Consider the following 15124-nt stretch of genomic DNA (forward strand, 5'->3'; position numbering starts at 1 on the left):
ACAAGTATTAATAGCTGTGACACCTTCTCTAGGAATAGCCTCAAGCTGCGCTGAGGAAGTGCAGCTTCCTTGAGCTGGGGAAGGCTTGGCAATGGTTGGTTTGAAATGTAAAACACTGCTGATAATCCTGGGTTGTGCATGAATAAAATATTGTAGATCCTTAATCAGCTGGAGAAAACACGTGCAAGTCCTTTAAGAAAAAGACGTTTCAGGAAGTAAAAGCAATGTTGTTTGACTCCAGGAGTTCAGGGGTCCCAAGTCATCAGTCTCTTCTTTCATTAGCTTAAAGAGAAAATTTCAAGTGCTGCTTCTTTTAACTTATTTACTTCAGGGACCCTTTAAGGCTCAAGCTTTTTTCCTCAGTACTTATGCAGCCTAAAAGCACTTTCTCCAAAAATAAATAAAAACATTAATGCAATAGCACAAATCCATGAAGGAGCGTTTTAAAAAGCCACCAAAAACTTAAGCAGAAACCCCAGGGACCCTTACTCAGCCAGATATTTGCATGACAGGGCAATGACACCAGCAACATCATTTTTATCTCTTAAAGTTGCTAGCAGCTGTGGTAGTGTTAAATAGCAGGGTTAGTGAGAGTTAGTAGTAGAGTCCTTCCATCACAGCCTCCTTAAGTTATGAATTCAGGGGAGACAAACCCTCAGTCTGGTAACGAACAAGTCATTGTGAAATCTGTCTCTCTAGCTGCTTTATTTATGTCATGTTCTTCAGAGCTAAGTCAAAAAAAGACTGAACAGGGTTGTTGCAAGGCACAGTCCTCAAGGTATGGTTCTCCAACTTCACCAAAGTGAGAGGAAAAGGTTTCTGCCACCTCTGGTTGGGGTGGGGTGCTGAGGGCAGCTTGGACACCTGAGGAGGCTCTGGTGGCAGCGGAGGACACAACCATCTTTAGCTTGAGCAGAGCTGCTTAACTGTTTCTGCAGATGTGTTCTGCCCAAGGAAGGCATGAAAAGCCGTCAGGAATCCTTGCCACCTCCACAGTATTGCTTGCTACATGTTTATCTGTGACACAGAGGGAGGGAAAGGACCATTTCTTCAAACCTGGCTGTTCCCGGGTCTTGCCCTCTTGCCCAGCTTACCCAGATTCATCCCACTGATCAGTGACCTCCCTTCAAGAGGTACCTGGTCATCTTAGGGCAAATCGTGGTAAGACCAGCATCTACACCGATGTCTCCTCTTCAAAGAGCAGTAGTTGAGGCTGAAAAGCATGCACAGCCCTTCAGCTTGTAATGGAGGTGGGACCATGGCTAATTCACAGACCCTCAACAGGGCAAAGAGGGGAAGCAGAGCTGAGTTTAACGCCTTACTGCTCACTGCAGTGTTTTCCCCGTGCTGACACCACGCCAGCTGAGGTCACTGGCAGGGCTGTGCTCTGCAGGATACTTGCTCATGCCCATTTGCTTTGGGCATGCCATTAGAGAAAGCATTTTGCCAGAGATGTTGTCAGATTTACCACCAGCTCCACATGTGGAACTCAGCACACACATCACCAATGTGCTACGGTGTTTTTCAAAAGCTGCTTTTGGTCCCAGCACCCCTTGGGATGTCTAGAAACAGGGTCTCACTGCATGCCAAGAAGCACAAGCATGGCCTACGGTGTTTCTGGGCTGGCTGGTGATGGAGTGGTTGGTCATGGCACACAGCCATGCTGTGGCCTGGGAGATGTGGTCACAGCCGTGAACCTCTTAGGATCCTTGGCCAGTGCTGCTGTGTCCCAGGGCCAACTGAAAGCCATTGTCCTGCTCTCCAAGACCTCTGTTTCCCCTGACCTAGCCCGGCAGGCTCCTTCTCTGTGATTTCTGCTCAGAGCAAGCAAGATGTTCCCGTTGTCACAGGGCGGGCAGCTGCCCTGCCCTGCTGGGGCTGCAGAGGTTGGCTGTGGGTGCCACCAGCCCTTCATCTCTCCTCCCCAGCATGGACGAGTGCTCCAGCCTCTGCACATCTCTTCTTCTCTTGCCACAGGCGGTTGCCGGGGTTTCTCTTTGGCTGCCGCCTTTAGGCCCAGCTGCAGGAGGGCTCTGCTCCAACACAGGCTCAGCTGGGCTAGCACAATGGGGAAACAAAGGCCCGCTCGCTGGGGATCTAAGCCTTTTCAGCCCCGTTTCCTTTTCCGATGCTTTCATTTCCTCCCAGCAAAATGCTGCTGAAAGGAGGACAGTGTCGCTGTGGCTGCTGCCATAGGCATGGGGGCTTGGATGTCACTAGCTGCTTCTCCATCGGGGTCAGTGATTTCAAAGGGGCCTTCACTCAGCTCCTCCCTTAGAGATAATATTTCTTCTAAAAGGGCTTACGCAGGCAGTCGGTAGAGACCCGAGTTCACTCCACCTCAGAAGCATCCGGCTTTGCCTGGCCCACGTTCCTACAGCAGATCCCAGCAGAGGTGCTGGACATCCCGGAGCGGGTGCAGGCGAGAGCGAGCCTAGCAGAGCCTTCTTGAGTCTCAACATTTGCTCTGCAGTCTTCAAGGCACCCAGCGAACCTAAGGAAGCATCTGGGGAAGTCAGGAGGAGCTGGGGTAGTTGGTGCTTTGGCAATTATGGGGTGGGGTGGGAAAGGGGAGGAGGGCACAAATGTGGCTTGATTTATAGCATGGCTTTACTGCCACCACCTATGACATTGAGGGGCTAGGGGAACTTTCTGTGTCGGAGAAGGGGAGACTGCTTTAACTGAAAAGTTTTTTGTCAGGTGACAAAGTTACTTATACTTGCTGGGTAAGGGAGAAGGTGTCAACCTGCACACTTGCTAAGGAAGAAATTAATATTCCCAGACCTTACAAGGACTTTTAGGTTAAAACAAGCCAAACCGAACCACGTACAGAAGGTTTCCTAGCGGTGGGGTTCCTCAGTGACCGACACCTCCCCAGAGACACAGCCCTGTACGTCAGCTGCAATCCCTCAGAATGCTGCCGCTACCCCCTCACGCCCCCGGCTCCAATCCATGCGTGCTCCCCCCTCTCCGTGGGGGCTTCCCATCGCGTTTTCGGCTCCCCGCGCCACCCGCCCCCGGCCCCCGGGGCCTGCGCCCGCCCGGGCCGGTCAGCAGAGGGCACTCGGGGAGAGGGATTGCCGTGGGGCCGGGCAGCGGCCGGGACGCGGCCGGCAGAGACGGGGCGGTGGGCCCCGGGGCCGGGCAGGGCTGCAGGCGGCCGAGCTGCCCGATCTGTGTTCAGGCGGCCCCGAAAGGCGGAGCGGGGAAGGCTGCGGTTTCTGCCGTGCGGGTGGGCGCAGGAGGCTGCCGTCAGCCAGCGAGGGGCTGCCAGAACCCCGCGTCCCGCCGGGGTCACTCGGGTCTTGCTCCAGGCTCCCCTTCCCGGGGCATCGCCACCAGGACTCGGTGTCCCGTGGATTGGCTGTGACAGAGGAGGGAGTTGCACCAGATGTCCGAAACGCCGGAGCGGGCACTGTCCTTTGGCCCGGGCGGCTGCAGGACCCAGCCTGCTCCTGGGATGCGGCTCGTTCCCACCTCGGCCAACCCGGCTGGCCTGGCGAGACCCAGCTTCTGAAGCAGCGCTTTCCCCTGTTTCTCCCTATCCCAGAAGTGCTGTGGCTTCCTTTAAAATAGGGAATGGGTTAAGAGCAAAGGAGATGTGTATTTGGATGGAAAAACTCGTGGGGTTCCCAACATAACGCAGCAGGCACAGAAGTAATCAGTGGAGCTCTCAGACAGCCCAGCAGAACAGCTCCCAAGGATGGAACTTCTCAGGAGGAGGAGAGAGATGGAAACAAAGCACCTCTGAGGAAGGAGTCTGGCAATGTGACACCTTCCTTCCTCTCTCCCATCCACCCCACCAGCCTCCATCCTGTGACTTCCTCATTGAACAGCCACCGAGGGTTGTTGGACTTGGGGATTTTTGGAGATGCAGCACCCTCCCCCTGCCCCTTGGCTGGACCCCCAGTTCTGGGGGAACAACCCCTCAGCCTGCAGAGCCCTCATTGCCATTGGCAAACAAACAGGCTTGTTTTATTTCAAGTTGCACCAAGTGACGCGGGCTGTGTCATTTGAGCTCCGGTCCCTCTTTGGCTGCTCTTTCGCAGCGCTGCACCCCTTCCCGTGGAGGGGAACCAGCCAGCTCTGCCTGGCCCCAGCACCTCCACGCAGGAAAGCAACTCATGGAGATGGGGTGGCCAGAAGCATCGTACACAACTATGCTGGGGATGGCGAAGGGGGGTCATAGGGCCATGGGGCGATAGCAGAGCCCGGTTCCAACTTGCACAAGGGTTGCAGGGGGCTGCAACCCAGCAAAAAGGCCCTTCCTTTGAGCCCCTCTAACCATGAACGGCAGGAGCAGCGTGCCGCTGGAAGTGACTGGTTTGCTCCAGTAGCCTCTTTACAAGCACCGAGGGACAGCTCCTCGGGGATCGCTGGGTTTTTAAAAGGCCACTTATAAGCATTAATACTGCGCTGGGGGAGAGGGTAAGGAGAAGGGGGGTCGGGGAGGGGTGGTTGCATTGACTGCTTAGAACTTAAAGCTGTAAACCTCTTCTTCCCTCGCTCATTGCTGGGACATTTTTATTGGCGAGATGAAGGGAGACAGAGCACAGCTCCACAACTTGCTCTTCTTCTAGAGGTTAATGACCCAGTTAGCAGCTCTTGGCTGCATTTCCCGACATTTTGCAGACATCAAGACCCGTATCCCTGCCAAGTACATTCTGTTCTCTGGAGCTCGGCCAATGCATCTCAGATTACTATGTAATGCGACAAAGAGAGAGAGCTGGAGGTGAGGGTGGGGGCTGGAGGGGAGATACAGGAGCCTTTGGGAAGGGGGCAGGGAGAGGGTGGGAGAAGGGGAAGCACCACTTCTAAATTTAACATCTGAGATAGAAATGAAGTTCCCAAGGTGCTTATTTGCTGGATGAAAACGTGAATCCCAGGATAAATCGGAGTGATGCTTCTGGGAAACAGATGCAATCAGCAAATAATTCGCCCCTAGGGACCGTGCAAGCCTGTGCTTCCCGGCTCTGCTGACAGTCAAGCTCCTGCTTCTGATGTCCTTGTGCCCAGGACAAATACTGCTAAGGAACTGTGGCTGCTTTTCTGAATGAGAGTCCAATATCCCAAGAGGAACAGGCACTTAGCCAGGAAAATGGATAGTGAGAGGAGAGAAGAGGAAGAAGTTCCTGCATGGTCTTGTATTTATCTTTTTGTACCTGGGGCAAAAGGTGCCGCTCAGACACACTGTGCTTGGTAAGCTTGGCTACTTCGGATCCAATCACTTGCATAGTAAAGGGAGGAAAGTCAGACTTTAGGGAAGGCTCTGTTGGCAGGGGTTGAATGTGCAGCTCGCAGAGTGGCTGGGCCACCAAACCCATTAGCAGCAGGTGCCCACCATTGCTAGAGGCCAACATGATCATATATTCCACACATACCTACAAGCCTTTGTCCAGCGAATAGGCTGGTGTCCTCTCCTGAGCCATGCTGGGGTCTTCCCCTGCAGCTCTACTGAGATCCCTTGGCCATTACATGCACTGAGTCCCCCTTGGCCCTTGCAAACCTCCCCTCTCAGGCATCCTGTACCACATTTCTGATAAAAACCACATCATTTTCTTGGTGGTTCATTGAACCAGAGACTCTCACATGTTGGCAGTGTTGAGAACCAGGTTTGAGGTCCTGACCCGAGAGGAACCCTTGCAACTATCCTCTCCCAAGCTGGTGTCTTTCTTAGAGCTTTCCCCTCCTACTTAGGTGCAGTAGCTCCTGCTTGTTCAGCCCTGGGCCTTGCTCACAGCTGTTCTGGGAACCTTCCAGTCAGACCTGCAAGCTCCATCATGCCCTGGGTTGCATGCACTACCCTGATGATGTACCACATGTCTTTCTCCACTCGGGGCACAGCCTCTGGCATATGGTCATGCCAGGTCTCAGCCCTAACCCTTGCCAGGCCTGGGCTTTCCTTCTCTCCCACCCTCCTACAGCTGTGTGAACTCCAGTTGGTCCCAGCATATCCCTCATAGACATCCCAGCCTTGGGCTCCTCTGCCCAAGCCCCATATTGCTGTAGCAGCTCACCTTGTCCCATTCCTCCTTCGCTGCTCTTCTCAGACACAGCCATGCTGCCACATCATGGTCCTAATCCCAACCCATTCCCTCTCCCATCCCGCTCCTGCCATATCTACCTGCTCCCATGTTGCCTCTCCCACTCCAGCCTGGCCTCTCCAGGGCACAGCCTGCTGTTGTAGGGCACCAATGGTGGGGGTGTCTCCTCTCCTGCTTCCAGCACACTCACGGTTGAGCCTGCTGGCACAGTCCTCTTGCAACAAGAGATGCTGTGAAACCAGCCTTGTGAGGCAGCTCTGACCAAGGTGTGCATGGACAGTGTCAGGAGCGGTGGATAAAGGTGGGACTCCACCAAGCAAAGCGGGAGGCCTGGGGAGAGCTCAGGGGAACGGCTTGCCACACGCAAGGTGTCAAAGCCTTCCCAGAGGACCTGAGATACCCCGCGGTCAGGCCCATGCCATGGGCATGCCCAGCATTGCCCCGAGCCCGGCTCCCTCTCCATGGTGTGGCAGGAGTGGTCAGGCAGCGTCCGTACTCAGGACTTGGGAAGAGGGTCAGCCCCTGGCGTTGTGGCGCAGCCAGGGCATGTGCCGGGCACAGGGTCCTCTCCCCTGCTCGAGGGCGGCTGGGAGGGAGCCAGGCTCCCTGGCAGCACCTCGGGGCTCTCACCCTGCACCCATGGGCTCAGCAGGCCCCTTTGCGCCATCCCTCAGGGTGCTCTCTCGTGAACTGGGAAGAGAAGAAAGGTGAGAGGTCCGGCTCAACGGGATTGCTTATCTCCCCGGAGCGGAGCCCTCCCTCCTCTTCAGGAATTATATCCTTGAAAGACAAGAAACAGCACAAAACCGCCTCTTGCTCAGCTCCATCTGCCACGCGGGGGCTGGGTGCTGGGAGGCCACGATTGCTCACCACACTTGCCAGACATCCTAAAATCCTAAAAGAGGGTTTTTCACCACCTGCAGCCCAAGAAAGAGATTAATCTGGTTTACCTGTACCAGAAGTTGCTCGGGAAAGTCCTGAAAAAAAGTGTGTTCCTGTAGAGAGGAACTTCCTCAAAAACCACAGTGAATGCCAGCATCTAAAAACGTGGCATTGTGTTACTTCACTGCTAAGCATCTGTCCTCAAGGCCAGCCCCACAGCGAGAGTCATCAGGGGCCAAAGCATCCTCTAAAACATAAGCCTGGCTAACCACAAACATGCAACCCTCCCGACTTCTAAGCCACACATCAGCCTCCTCCAAAGGATGAGAAGGTCCAGACACAGTTGTGATGTAGGACAGCCGGGAGGAGGGCGCAGGTTGCAGGACGGACGGCGCAGCTCCTCCCCAGGAGTACCCTTACAAGAGGGGCTGGGTGGAGCCAGACATGGACTCTCAGTTTTCTGGCAAAGTCGGCCTTATCCTCTTCGGCTGGCTCACGTCCTTCCACAGCAGATGCCCCGATACGGAGGTGAACCCACGTCACAGCATACTGTGCTAGATGCTGCACGAGCCCAGCGTGAAACTGGAGTCGTGGCCCAAAGCACCTGCCATTTTGCTGCCCAGCAGAGCTGTTTGCGAGTGGAGCAACTTGCAGGCAGCAGGAATGGCACAGGTGACAATGGTGTGCGATTAGGGAAAAAATTGCCAGAGGCATCTCATCATCTGGTACAATGCTGAGAGGACTTTAGCTGGGACAATTACAATTTGTGTATTGCTGCTATTACCAATGCCAGAAGAAGCATTTGAGCCCTTACCGGGGTAGATAAGAGCAGGTAGGTGACTGATAAGTTCATGCTGCTTTTTTCCACCCTTCCCTTTCCCCACAGATCCGTGCTGGAGTAGAAACCATGGCGGTGAAGAAGCATCAAGGCCAACATGTCTAAAGACAGAGAAATGTTCCAGTCCTATTTATGGAGCAGGTTGAGCCAGGCAAGCACCAGCTGGGCCCCCCCCCCCCGTGACTTGTCCTGAGTGCTGAAGCTCATCCCAAAAGCTGAGACTTTTTGTGGTTTTAGGAGACTAGCGAAGGCTTCTCTCCTGTGTCAGCTGGCTCCTGGATCTACCAACTCACAGAAACCATCAGGCAGGTTTTGTGCTACTACAGCCAGTCCAGACTCAATTTCTCACTGTTTAACATCACGCCCAGATCCTGCCAGGGGAAGAAGTAACCCAGGTTGAGTCTGGTTTGTTAGTCCAGTGTGGGCAGGGCAGGAAACAATAAGCTTAAAGTGCATCAAGGAAGGTTTAACTTTGGCACCATCTCTAAACATCTCAAATAATAAGCACAGTTAAGCACTGAAATATTGCCTAGGGAGACCGTGGAGTCTGTATTCTCAAATGCTTTCAAGAACAGGACAGAGGCAAACATCTGTCTGGACTTGTTTGTCCAGCTGGTCCCGTCTTGTGGCACGGGATGGACCAGGTGACCTCTTGTTATGTATCGGCCTTTCCCATCCTGGTTTCCAGGTGCATTTGTTCAGCTTCCCTCTGTCACACACTGTCCCCTTCCTGCGTGTTTGCAGGATGGCACACTGCTGAGCCTGATGCTGAGCAAGTCGCTCTGACTTGTGAAATCATATTTTTCTTTAAATTAGGTTGAGTTTTGAGATATACATAAATGTATAGAATACCAGAGAATATTTATTAGGGTTGAAATTAACATTGATTGATTTGATTTTTCCTGATTAGGTAATTATGAAAACTAAAGGGGTAATCACCTTTTCAATGAGGAAATGAAACAATTATCCAAGCTAGACAAGTCCTGAGTTTCTAATTTGAGCAGGGAGAAAAAAACAAACTACAGGTGAAGATCAAAGAGCGGTATCTATGCCACGTTGTCTCTCACTCTCCAAGAAGACATGGGCCAGGACTTTTCCCTGCCATGCTCATCTCAGTTTTATGTACCTATATGATGCATTGTGAGATCGAGCGAGGAGATACGAAAGGGTTAGCCCAGGAACTACAGCAGTGCACGGAGCAGTTCTTGGCTGACTTCATGCCCAGAGGAGGGAGAAGTCTTCCCTACAGCTCTCCACCTCACCAGAAGTAGGGCCAGATGTGTCAAGTCACTGACAGCTGAACATGAGGTTCATGCCTCGCTCTCCTCCCTGGAGCCGTCTCTCGCACATCTGCAGTCCATCAGGGCCTCTCTCCCCCAAGGTGACCCCACGTGCCAGACTTCTTTGCTGGATGTTTGGGATACCTCCAGGGCTCACATCTCAGCGCTCCGAGATTTCTTCCCCGTCTCGCAACATGGGAAGAGGCCACTGAGTACGGACCTCAGCTTGACATCCGGTGCCTGGCCACTGCAACTGCTCGCTGGCTTGTGTACGGCTTGGACGTCCATACAAGTGCCATGACTCCTTTCCCCTCTTCCCACCTGTATTATAATGGAAACCAGGATGAAGAGAGGCTCTGGAAAGCCAGCTACCATCAGGCCCATAAAAACAAAACAAACAAAGGCCTTTTCTCAGCTGCAGTGGCATGAGCAGAGCTTAGTCCCCCTGGCCCCTCCAGGATGTGGCTGAGATATATCAGGGAAGAGCAGCTGTCAGCATGGATGTGCCTAAATTTAGCTCAAAGAGAAGGTTTCCTCCATTTATTTATTTATTTGCTCTTTAAAGGCCCTTTCTTTATTAGATGCAAATTCAGCACAAAATCTTCAAGTCCAAAGGCACTGCTAATATTTTGCAATTACACTGAGAGGGAGGTCACAGCACTTTGCATTTGAACTTCTGCTTAGTTCTAGATGCTCCTGGGATAGCGGCTGTAGCGATGGGGTGACTCTTTGGATGTTTGGCTGCAGGACTGTCTTTGGAAGAGCTGTACCAAATGCAGCAGGTTCAGCTGGTGAGTTGGTGTGGGGGAGCCCAGTGTGTCATTTATTTAGTGTTATAGGTGCTCCAGGAAGGAATAAGGGAAAATGGGTTTCTAACCTTAATTTACCTGTCTCCTTTCTCCATACACCCCTCCCCCCCCCAAGAGGTTTCTTATTATACATAATGATATTATCTGCTTTCATCTGTTTGCCAGCTTTTCCCTACCATCCATCTTTCCCACACACAGATAACTTCAGGACACCCTCACCAATTTTACTCCCTCAAACCGGAGGGGAAGGAAAGGGGTAGAGAGGTAGTAAAGATACTAGATTCCTGCAAGTTTTTGTCAAAGAGAAATACCTCAGGAAGGCCTTCTGTTCGCGAGGAACTGGAGGGTGAATTCGGTCCTTCTTAGCGAAGTGTCCACGTATGGCACAGGTCCTTAGGAAAGCAGGCTCGATCACTTATGCTGCTCAGTTGTTAATTATAGAGCTCTGAAAACTTTGTCTCATCTCCTCTGTTTGGCTCATGCCACAGGGATTGAAATGGGAGTACCTATAAAGACATTTAGAAGTACTGAAAAGAAAAAAAGCCCAACACCTTTATGGAAAAACCAAAACAAGCTCTCTTTTAATGTACCTATTCCACCCCACATACCTATCTCAGAAAAATACCATAATATTTCTTGTCCTTATTCCTGGAATGGGCCTTATCATAGAATCATACAATAGTTTGGGTTGGAAGGGACCTTTAAAAGTCATCTAGTCCAACCCCCATGCAGTGAGCAGGGATATCTTCAACTACATCAGGTTGCTCAGAGCCCCGTCCAACCTGACCTGGAATGTCTCCAGGGATGGGGCATCTACCACCTCTCTGGGCAACCTGTGCCAGTGTTCCATCACCCTCATTGTAAAAAATTTCTTCCTTATATCTATTCTAAATCTACCCTCTTTTAGTTTAAAACCATCACCCCTTGTCCTATTGCACCTTATAGGGCACCAGCGTCTGCCTTTGAATTCTTCCTGACATCGTGGTCTGCAATGACCCACAGCCATTCAAGAGCTGGTCTCCTGAGGCTGCTGTCTTTGTGCCGACTTGCTGCTCCCCCAGCTGCCTTCTCTTGCTGCCTTTCATTTTCTACTCTGCTTATCATTTTTTTGAGGTGAGGAATTGTCGTCGCCATTGCAGTAAGGTGCTGGATGAGCCTGGGGCAGCTGGTTCCTACTGCAATATGAAGAGTCAATTAACAAAGTGAGCAGTAAGTAGCAACAACAGTTAATGTGGCTTCACAGCTGGAGATCACCCCTACACACAGTTCTGCTATAATGTAATCTAGTCTGGTCTAGCCTAGTCAAGTTGTGCAGTAGTCTTTGTCTACTGAGTCTACAAGTATTTGGACACAACTTTTTGATTTGTGCAAGCATGGAAGGTCATGGACTATGACTATGTGCTATCAGAGCATAAGTAATAGGTGGGCTGGAGCACTGACGACAGCTGGACTCTTCCATCTAGAGCCAGTCTTGATATTCAAGGTCCAGAAAAGTTTCCAGACTGCAGCTTCAATTTTTTCTGATCCACCAAGTCAACTGGATGTGCAAGCAAGCTGGACCCTAAGGACCCTATGGTTCTTTAATGAGAATGTGGGAACTATTTATACTCTGCACAATGTTTTCTCTTGAGTCAGCAATCCTGGGCAAGGCTAAGGGCCTGCTAGAGCTACCTGCCTACCATATCTTTATCCTCTTCTCTAGGAAAGTACATCAGAGCGCAGAAAGTCAAGCAGCTCACAGTAGGACTGGCTTAAAAAAAAATCTTCACTCCCTATCCCATATCGCTCATCCGTCTGCTCTGATGGCATCGGTGTTGCTCTGAACAGCACTGCAAGTCGTGCTGATTGCAGAGCAGCAGCAGGAAGATGGGAATCATTAAAGAGACTCAGCCAAAGCCCTGTAATTAATTAGTTAGAAAAGCATCTTGGCGTTATTAGAGAGGCCTCAGCAGAGGAAGCGACACCTCCGTTCTAACAGACTCACCTTCCGCCAGAGCTGCTGCTGTGATGTTTGACATTGTGCTGGTGTAAACAGAAATTAGAAGTCGGTGAAACAGGGAAAGGAGCCGCTGGCAGGCTCTGCCCTTGGCCAGAGCTGTGCTGTGTGCTGGGAGGTTTCCATGCTCTCCTCGCAGGTAGAAATCAGATCCTGGAAATGGCTCAGGTAGGGACGATTGCTACTCAACCAGGAAGACCCTGATTTTTGCTGTGATTAAAAGCAAGCCCAGTTTTCCCAGGGTGCTGAACAGAAAGCTGGTTACCCAGGTGTTAGTGACTATAAACAGCCAAGCATACACAATAATGTCACCCAAGGCACCAGGAACTGGTGTCTCCTGGGACCTAGACACATGCAGGATGCTGCTGTCCCTGGCAAACATGCACAGGGCTGGCTGCATTGAGAACTGGACCATGCTCAGAGCTGCATATTCATGGAATGCAAATGTTAAGCTACTTGCAAATTCCCACAGCTGTCATCAGCACACAGTACGATGGCCATGAGCCCCAGAGATGGAATAATATCCTATGGGGAGCAGCAGGATGCTGCAAGATCTGTGTGTTGCTGAAAATAAGGAGAGCATCAAAAGGAAGATGGAAACACAAGACTAAAATAGCCAGGATTGCTTTAAGGACTTTTAATATCCTTTGGGGAAGGAGGCCAGGCAGTGTGGCTAGTACATGGGGCGAGGAGGCAGGAGGCCTGGCTCTCCCATGGACCTGCCTTCATACCTTTGGCAACTCTCTTTCTTCCCATGTGCTAATTTTGCCCTTTCCCCACTTGGTACTGTCAGCCTCGAGGAATTCATAAGTCTTGAGTTGGGCCTCCAAACACCATGATTTTGGCTTAAAAATCAAGAGCTATAAGCATACACATATGAATTATGGGCCTTTTTTGAATGGCCTTGTGGTTTCTGACTCTTTAGGGATCATATTTCCAACTGAGCGGGTCAGATTTTTTTATTATGATTATTATTATTTTAAATGAAAGCCAAGAATTTCACATAAACACAGGGCTCTGGCAGCTCAAGTTGGCAGTGCTGCCTGCTCTTCATGTGTCCTGCCTACTTCGACTGGGAGCATCTGAAGCATGGGCTGTCACTGGCCATGTCTGCACAGCATCAAGCAAAACTTCCCCAATCTCAGTTGGCTTCATGTACTTTCCCAGGACAACTGACAACAAACAGCCATTCCCTCGGCTGTTCCCCGTGAGGATGGCAGGTGGGATAACTCCCTTAGGTTTGGCCTGCATTAGAGCACAGGTGACCAACAGACTGGAAGTGACCCAAAAGTAGGCTCCCGGGGGAGATTTTTGGTACATCCCATTTTGACCCTGCTGTTGCAGCCTTGCGAAGGTATTTGAAGTGCTCTTCAAGGCAGCAGAGACATTAAAAAATGAGAACATGTCAGTGCATGCATTTGCTGTTCTGTCTGCCGAGTTTCAGTCAAGGTCCCGGTCATCCTCTGGGCAGAGGTTAGAGTGGAAGGTTGTGCTTCATTGAATTGGCTTGCTCATCCCATGATGCTGAACAACTCAAATCCCCCATGTTCTACCTTGCAGATGTGTGGACGTACCAGGGGAAGCTCCCTGTCTGAGCTAGTCACTAGCTCTGCAACGACAAGAAGAATGTCTTTGGCTCTCAGCTCTGAAGCTCTTCTCTTTACAGTGGCTGTCAATGAAGATGTTCTCTGAATAAATGAACAGAGATCTTCAAACGAACAACACATTCTTCCTCAGGTCAACTTTGCAAAGAAAGCAAATATTTCAAGAGAATATGGTTACTGCTCATAGCTCTCTGGAGCCAGCCTGCTAACTCTTCTGCGGTGGCTGTAAATCTGATGGTGTTTCAGTTTAAGGACCTCATAGATGCTATTTCAGACTGATATAATGTGCCATAAATGGGATTGAAAGCTCCCATCTATAGCAGACAAAGCCTTTCTGGTTCATTCAAACACCGAGGAAACTGACTGTTGTATATATGCACTGTTGGGATTCATCCAAAAGTGAGTGATAGCTGAAAGAATTTACACGTTCCTTGGCTGGGGAACATGTTGATTTCAGAAGGCAGCAAAGGTAACACGAGGATACAGGGAGACTCCCTCTTCTGGCACTTATTATTTGAAACTCATCCTTTGACACACCTCAGACTCACTGCAAAAGGGAAGAGTCCCACAAGGACTGAAGAGCCCCCACCACATAATGAGATATTCCTGGTTTAGAGGCAACAAGGCATTTGGTCTCCATGGGATGGCAAGCAAATAGAAATTGGCCCCACAGCCTCAGGCTGAATTTTAGGGGGAGTCTGTCTAGCTAAAGAGATATAACAGTATATAGAATATCACAATCAGCTTGTGGAATGCATTTCTATAAAGCACTGTGGAGAACCAAGTGACTCCAAAAAGGTTTAAGGCGTGCGATTCATCAGCTCTCAATACAGGTAACAGCCACCAGACCCACCGTACAATGGTAAAGGTTAAAAGCAAATAAGTAATGCCAAATGAAGCAAATAAGTAATGCCAAATGCACACTACAGTGGGGGAAGCCTGCCTTCAAAGCGTGAGACCACCACTAATTAACGGGGGTCGGGGAAAGGTCCCCTGGGGCACACCAGAAGTACGGCGGGGTGTCCTGGGAAGCCGTGATTCTGGCGCCAGTCCCACGTGGGCCACAGAATGAGAGGGATCCTTGGTCTGGTCCCGCCTGGCAGTTTCTGTGCAAAATGGGGCCAATTTGCTGGGAAGTTTCCCACCCCCAAGGAGGGAAGAGGTGGGCCGTGAGTTTAACAAACATTTTGGTATTTGGAAGTCATTCCCAGCTCTCGTTTAACACACAGACTGCATTTCCCATTGCTAACTGGCAGCAAAGAGCTCATCAACATTTAAATAAGAGGCTTGTTAATGCCAGCGTGAGGCAGGTTTGCATGCCAAGGCTGGCTAAGGTTTTGTGCCAAGGATTTTCTAAGAGAGAATTTCTCTAGGAAACTCCTTCAAAAGAAGAATTCACTTCTGGTTAAAAAGAGTGAGGGCTTAATTTGAAGAGGTGCTGAGCTGGTTAAGTCAAACGGATGGTGCAAGAGCTGAAAGCCTGTGAAAATCAGACTCCAGCTTTTAAATCAATTAGCTGAAGAATGGCATGTGGTGTTTTGCAACTGATTATGTCTTCTGCAATGCAATAACCAAAAGAAAAAGAAGTCCATGCATAACCTCTTCCATCGGTGCTACTGACTTGCCCATTGACGCTAAATATAATAAGGTGAGGCTTTAAATGCACCTGTT

At 50.6% G+C, this 15124-nt stretch overlaps 1 protein-coding gene across 1 annotated transcript in view; it reads right to left on the reverse strand.

Moving 5' to 3' along the window:
- Positions 1-12899: 12899 nt before the first annotated feature.
- The window catches only part of LPP (LIM domain containing preferred translocation partner in lipoma), a gene marked incomplete at its 3' end in the record, with an annotated part of 202446 nt that continues 200221 nt past the window's right edge, over positions 12900-15124 (reverse strand). The window contains exons 7-8 of the mRNA XM_082003461.1: positions 13424-13537; positions 12900-13217 (exon numbers count right to left, since the gene is read on the reverse strand). Coding sequence (XP_081859587.1) covers positions 12900-13217; positions 13424-13537 — 432 coding nt within the window. The remainder of the gene's footprint in view (positions 13218-13423; positions 13538-15124) is intronic.

The sequence above is a fragment of the Phaethon aethereus genome (assembly GCF_964289735.1).
Source record: "Phaethon aethereus genome assembly, chromosome: 9".
NCBI classification, from domain to species: Eukaryota; Metazoa; Chordata; class Aves; order Phaethontiformes; family Phaethontidae; genus Phaethon; species Phaethon aethereus.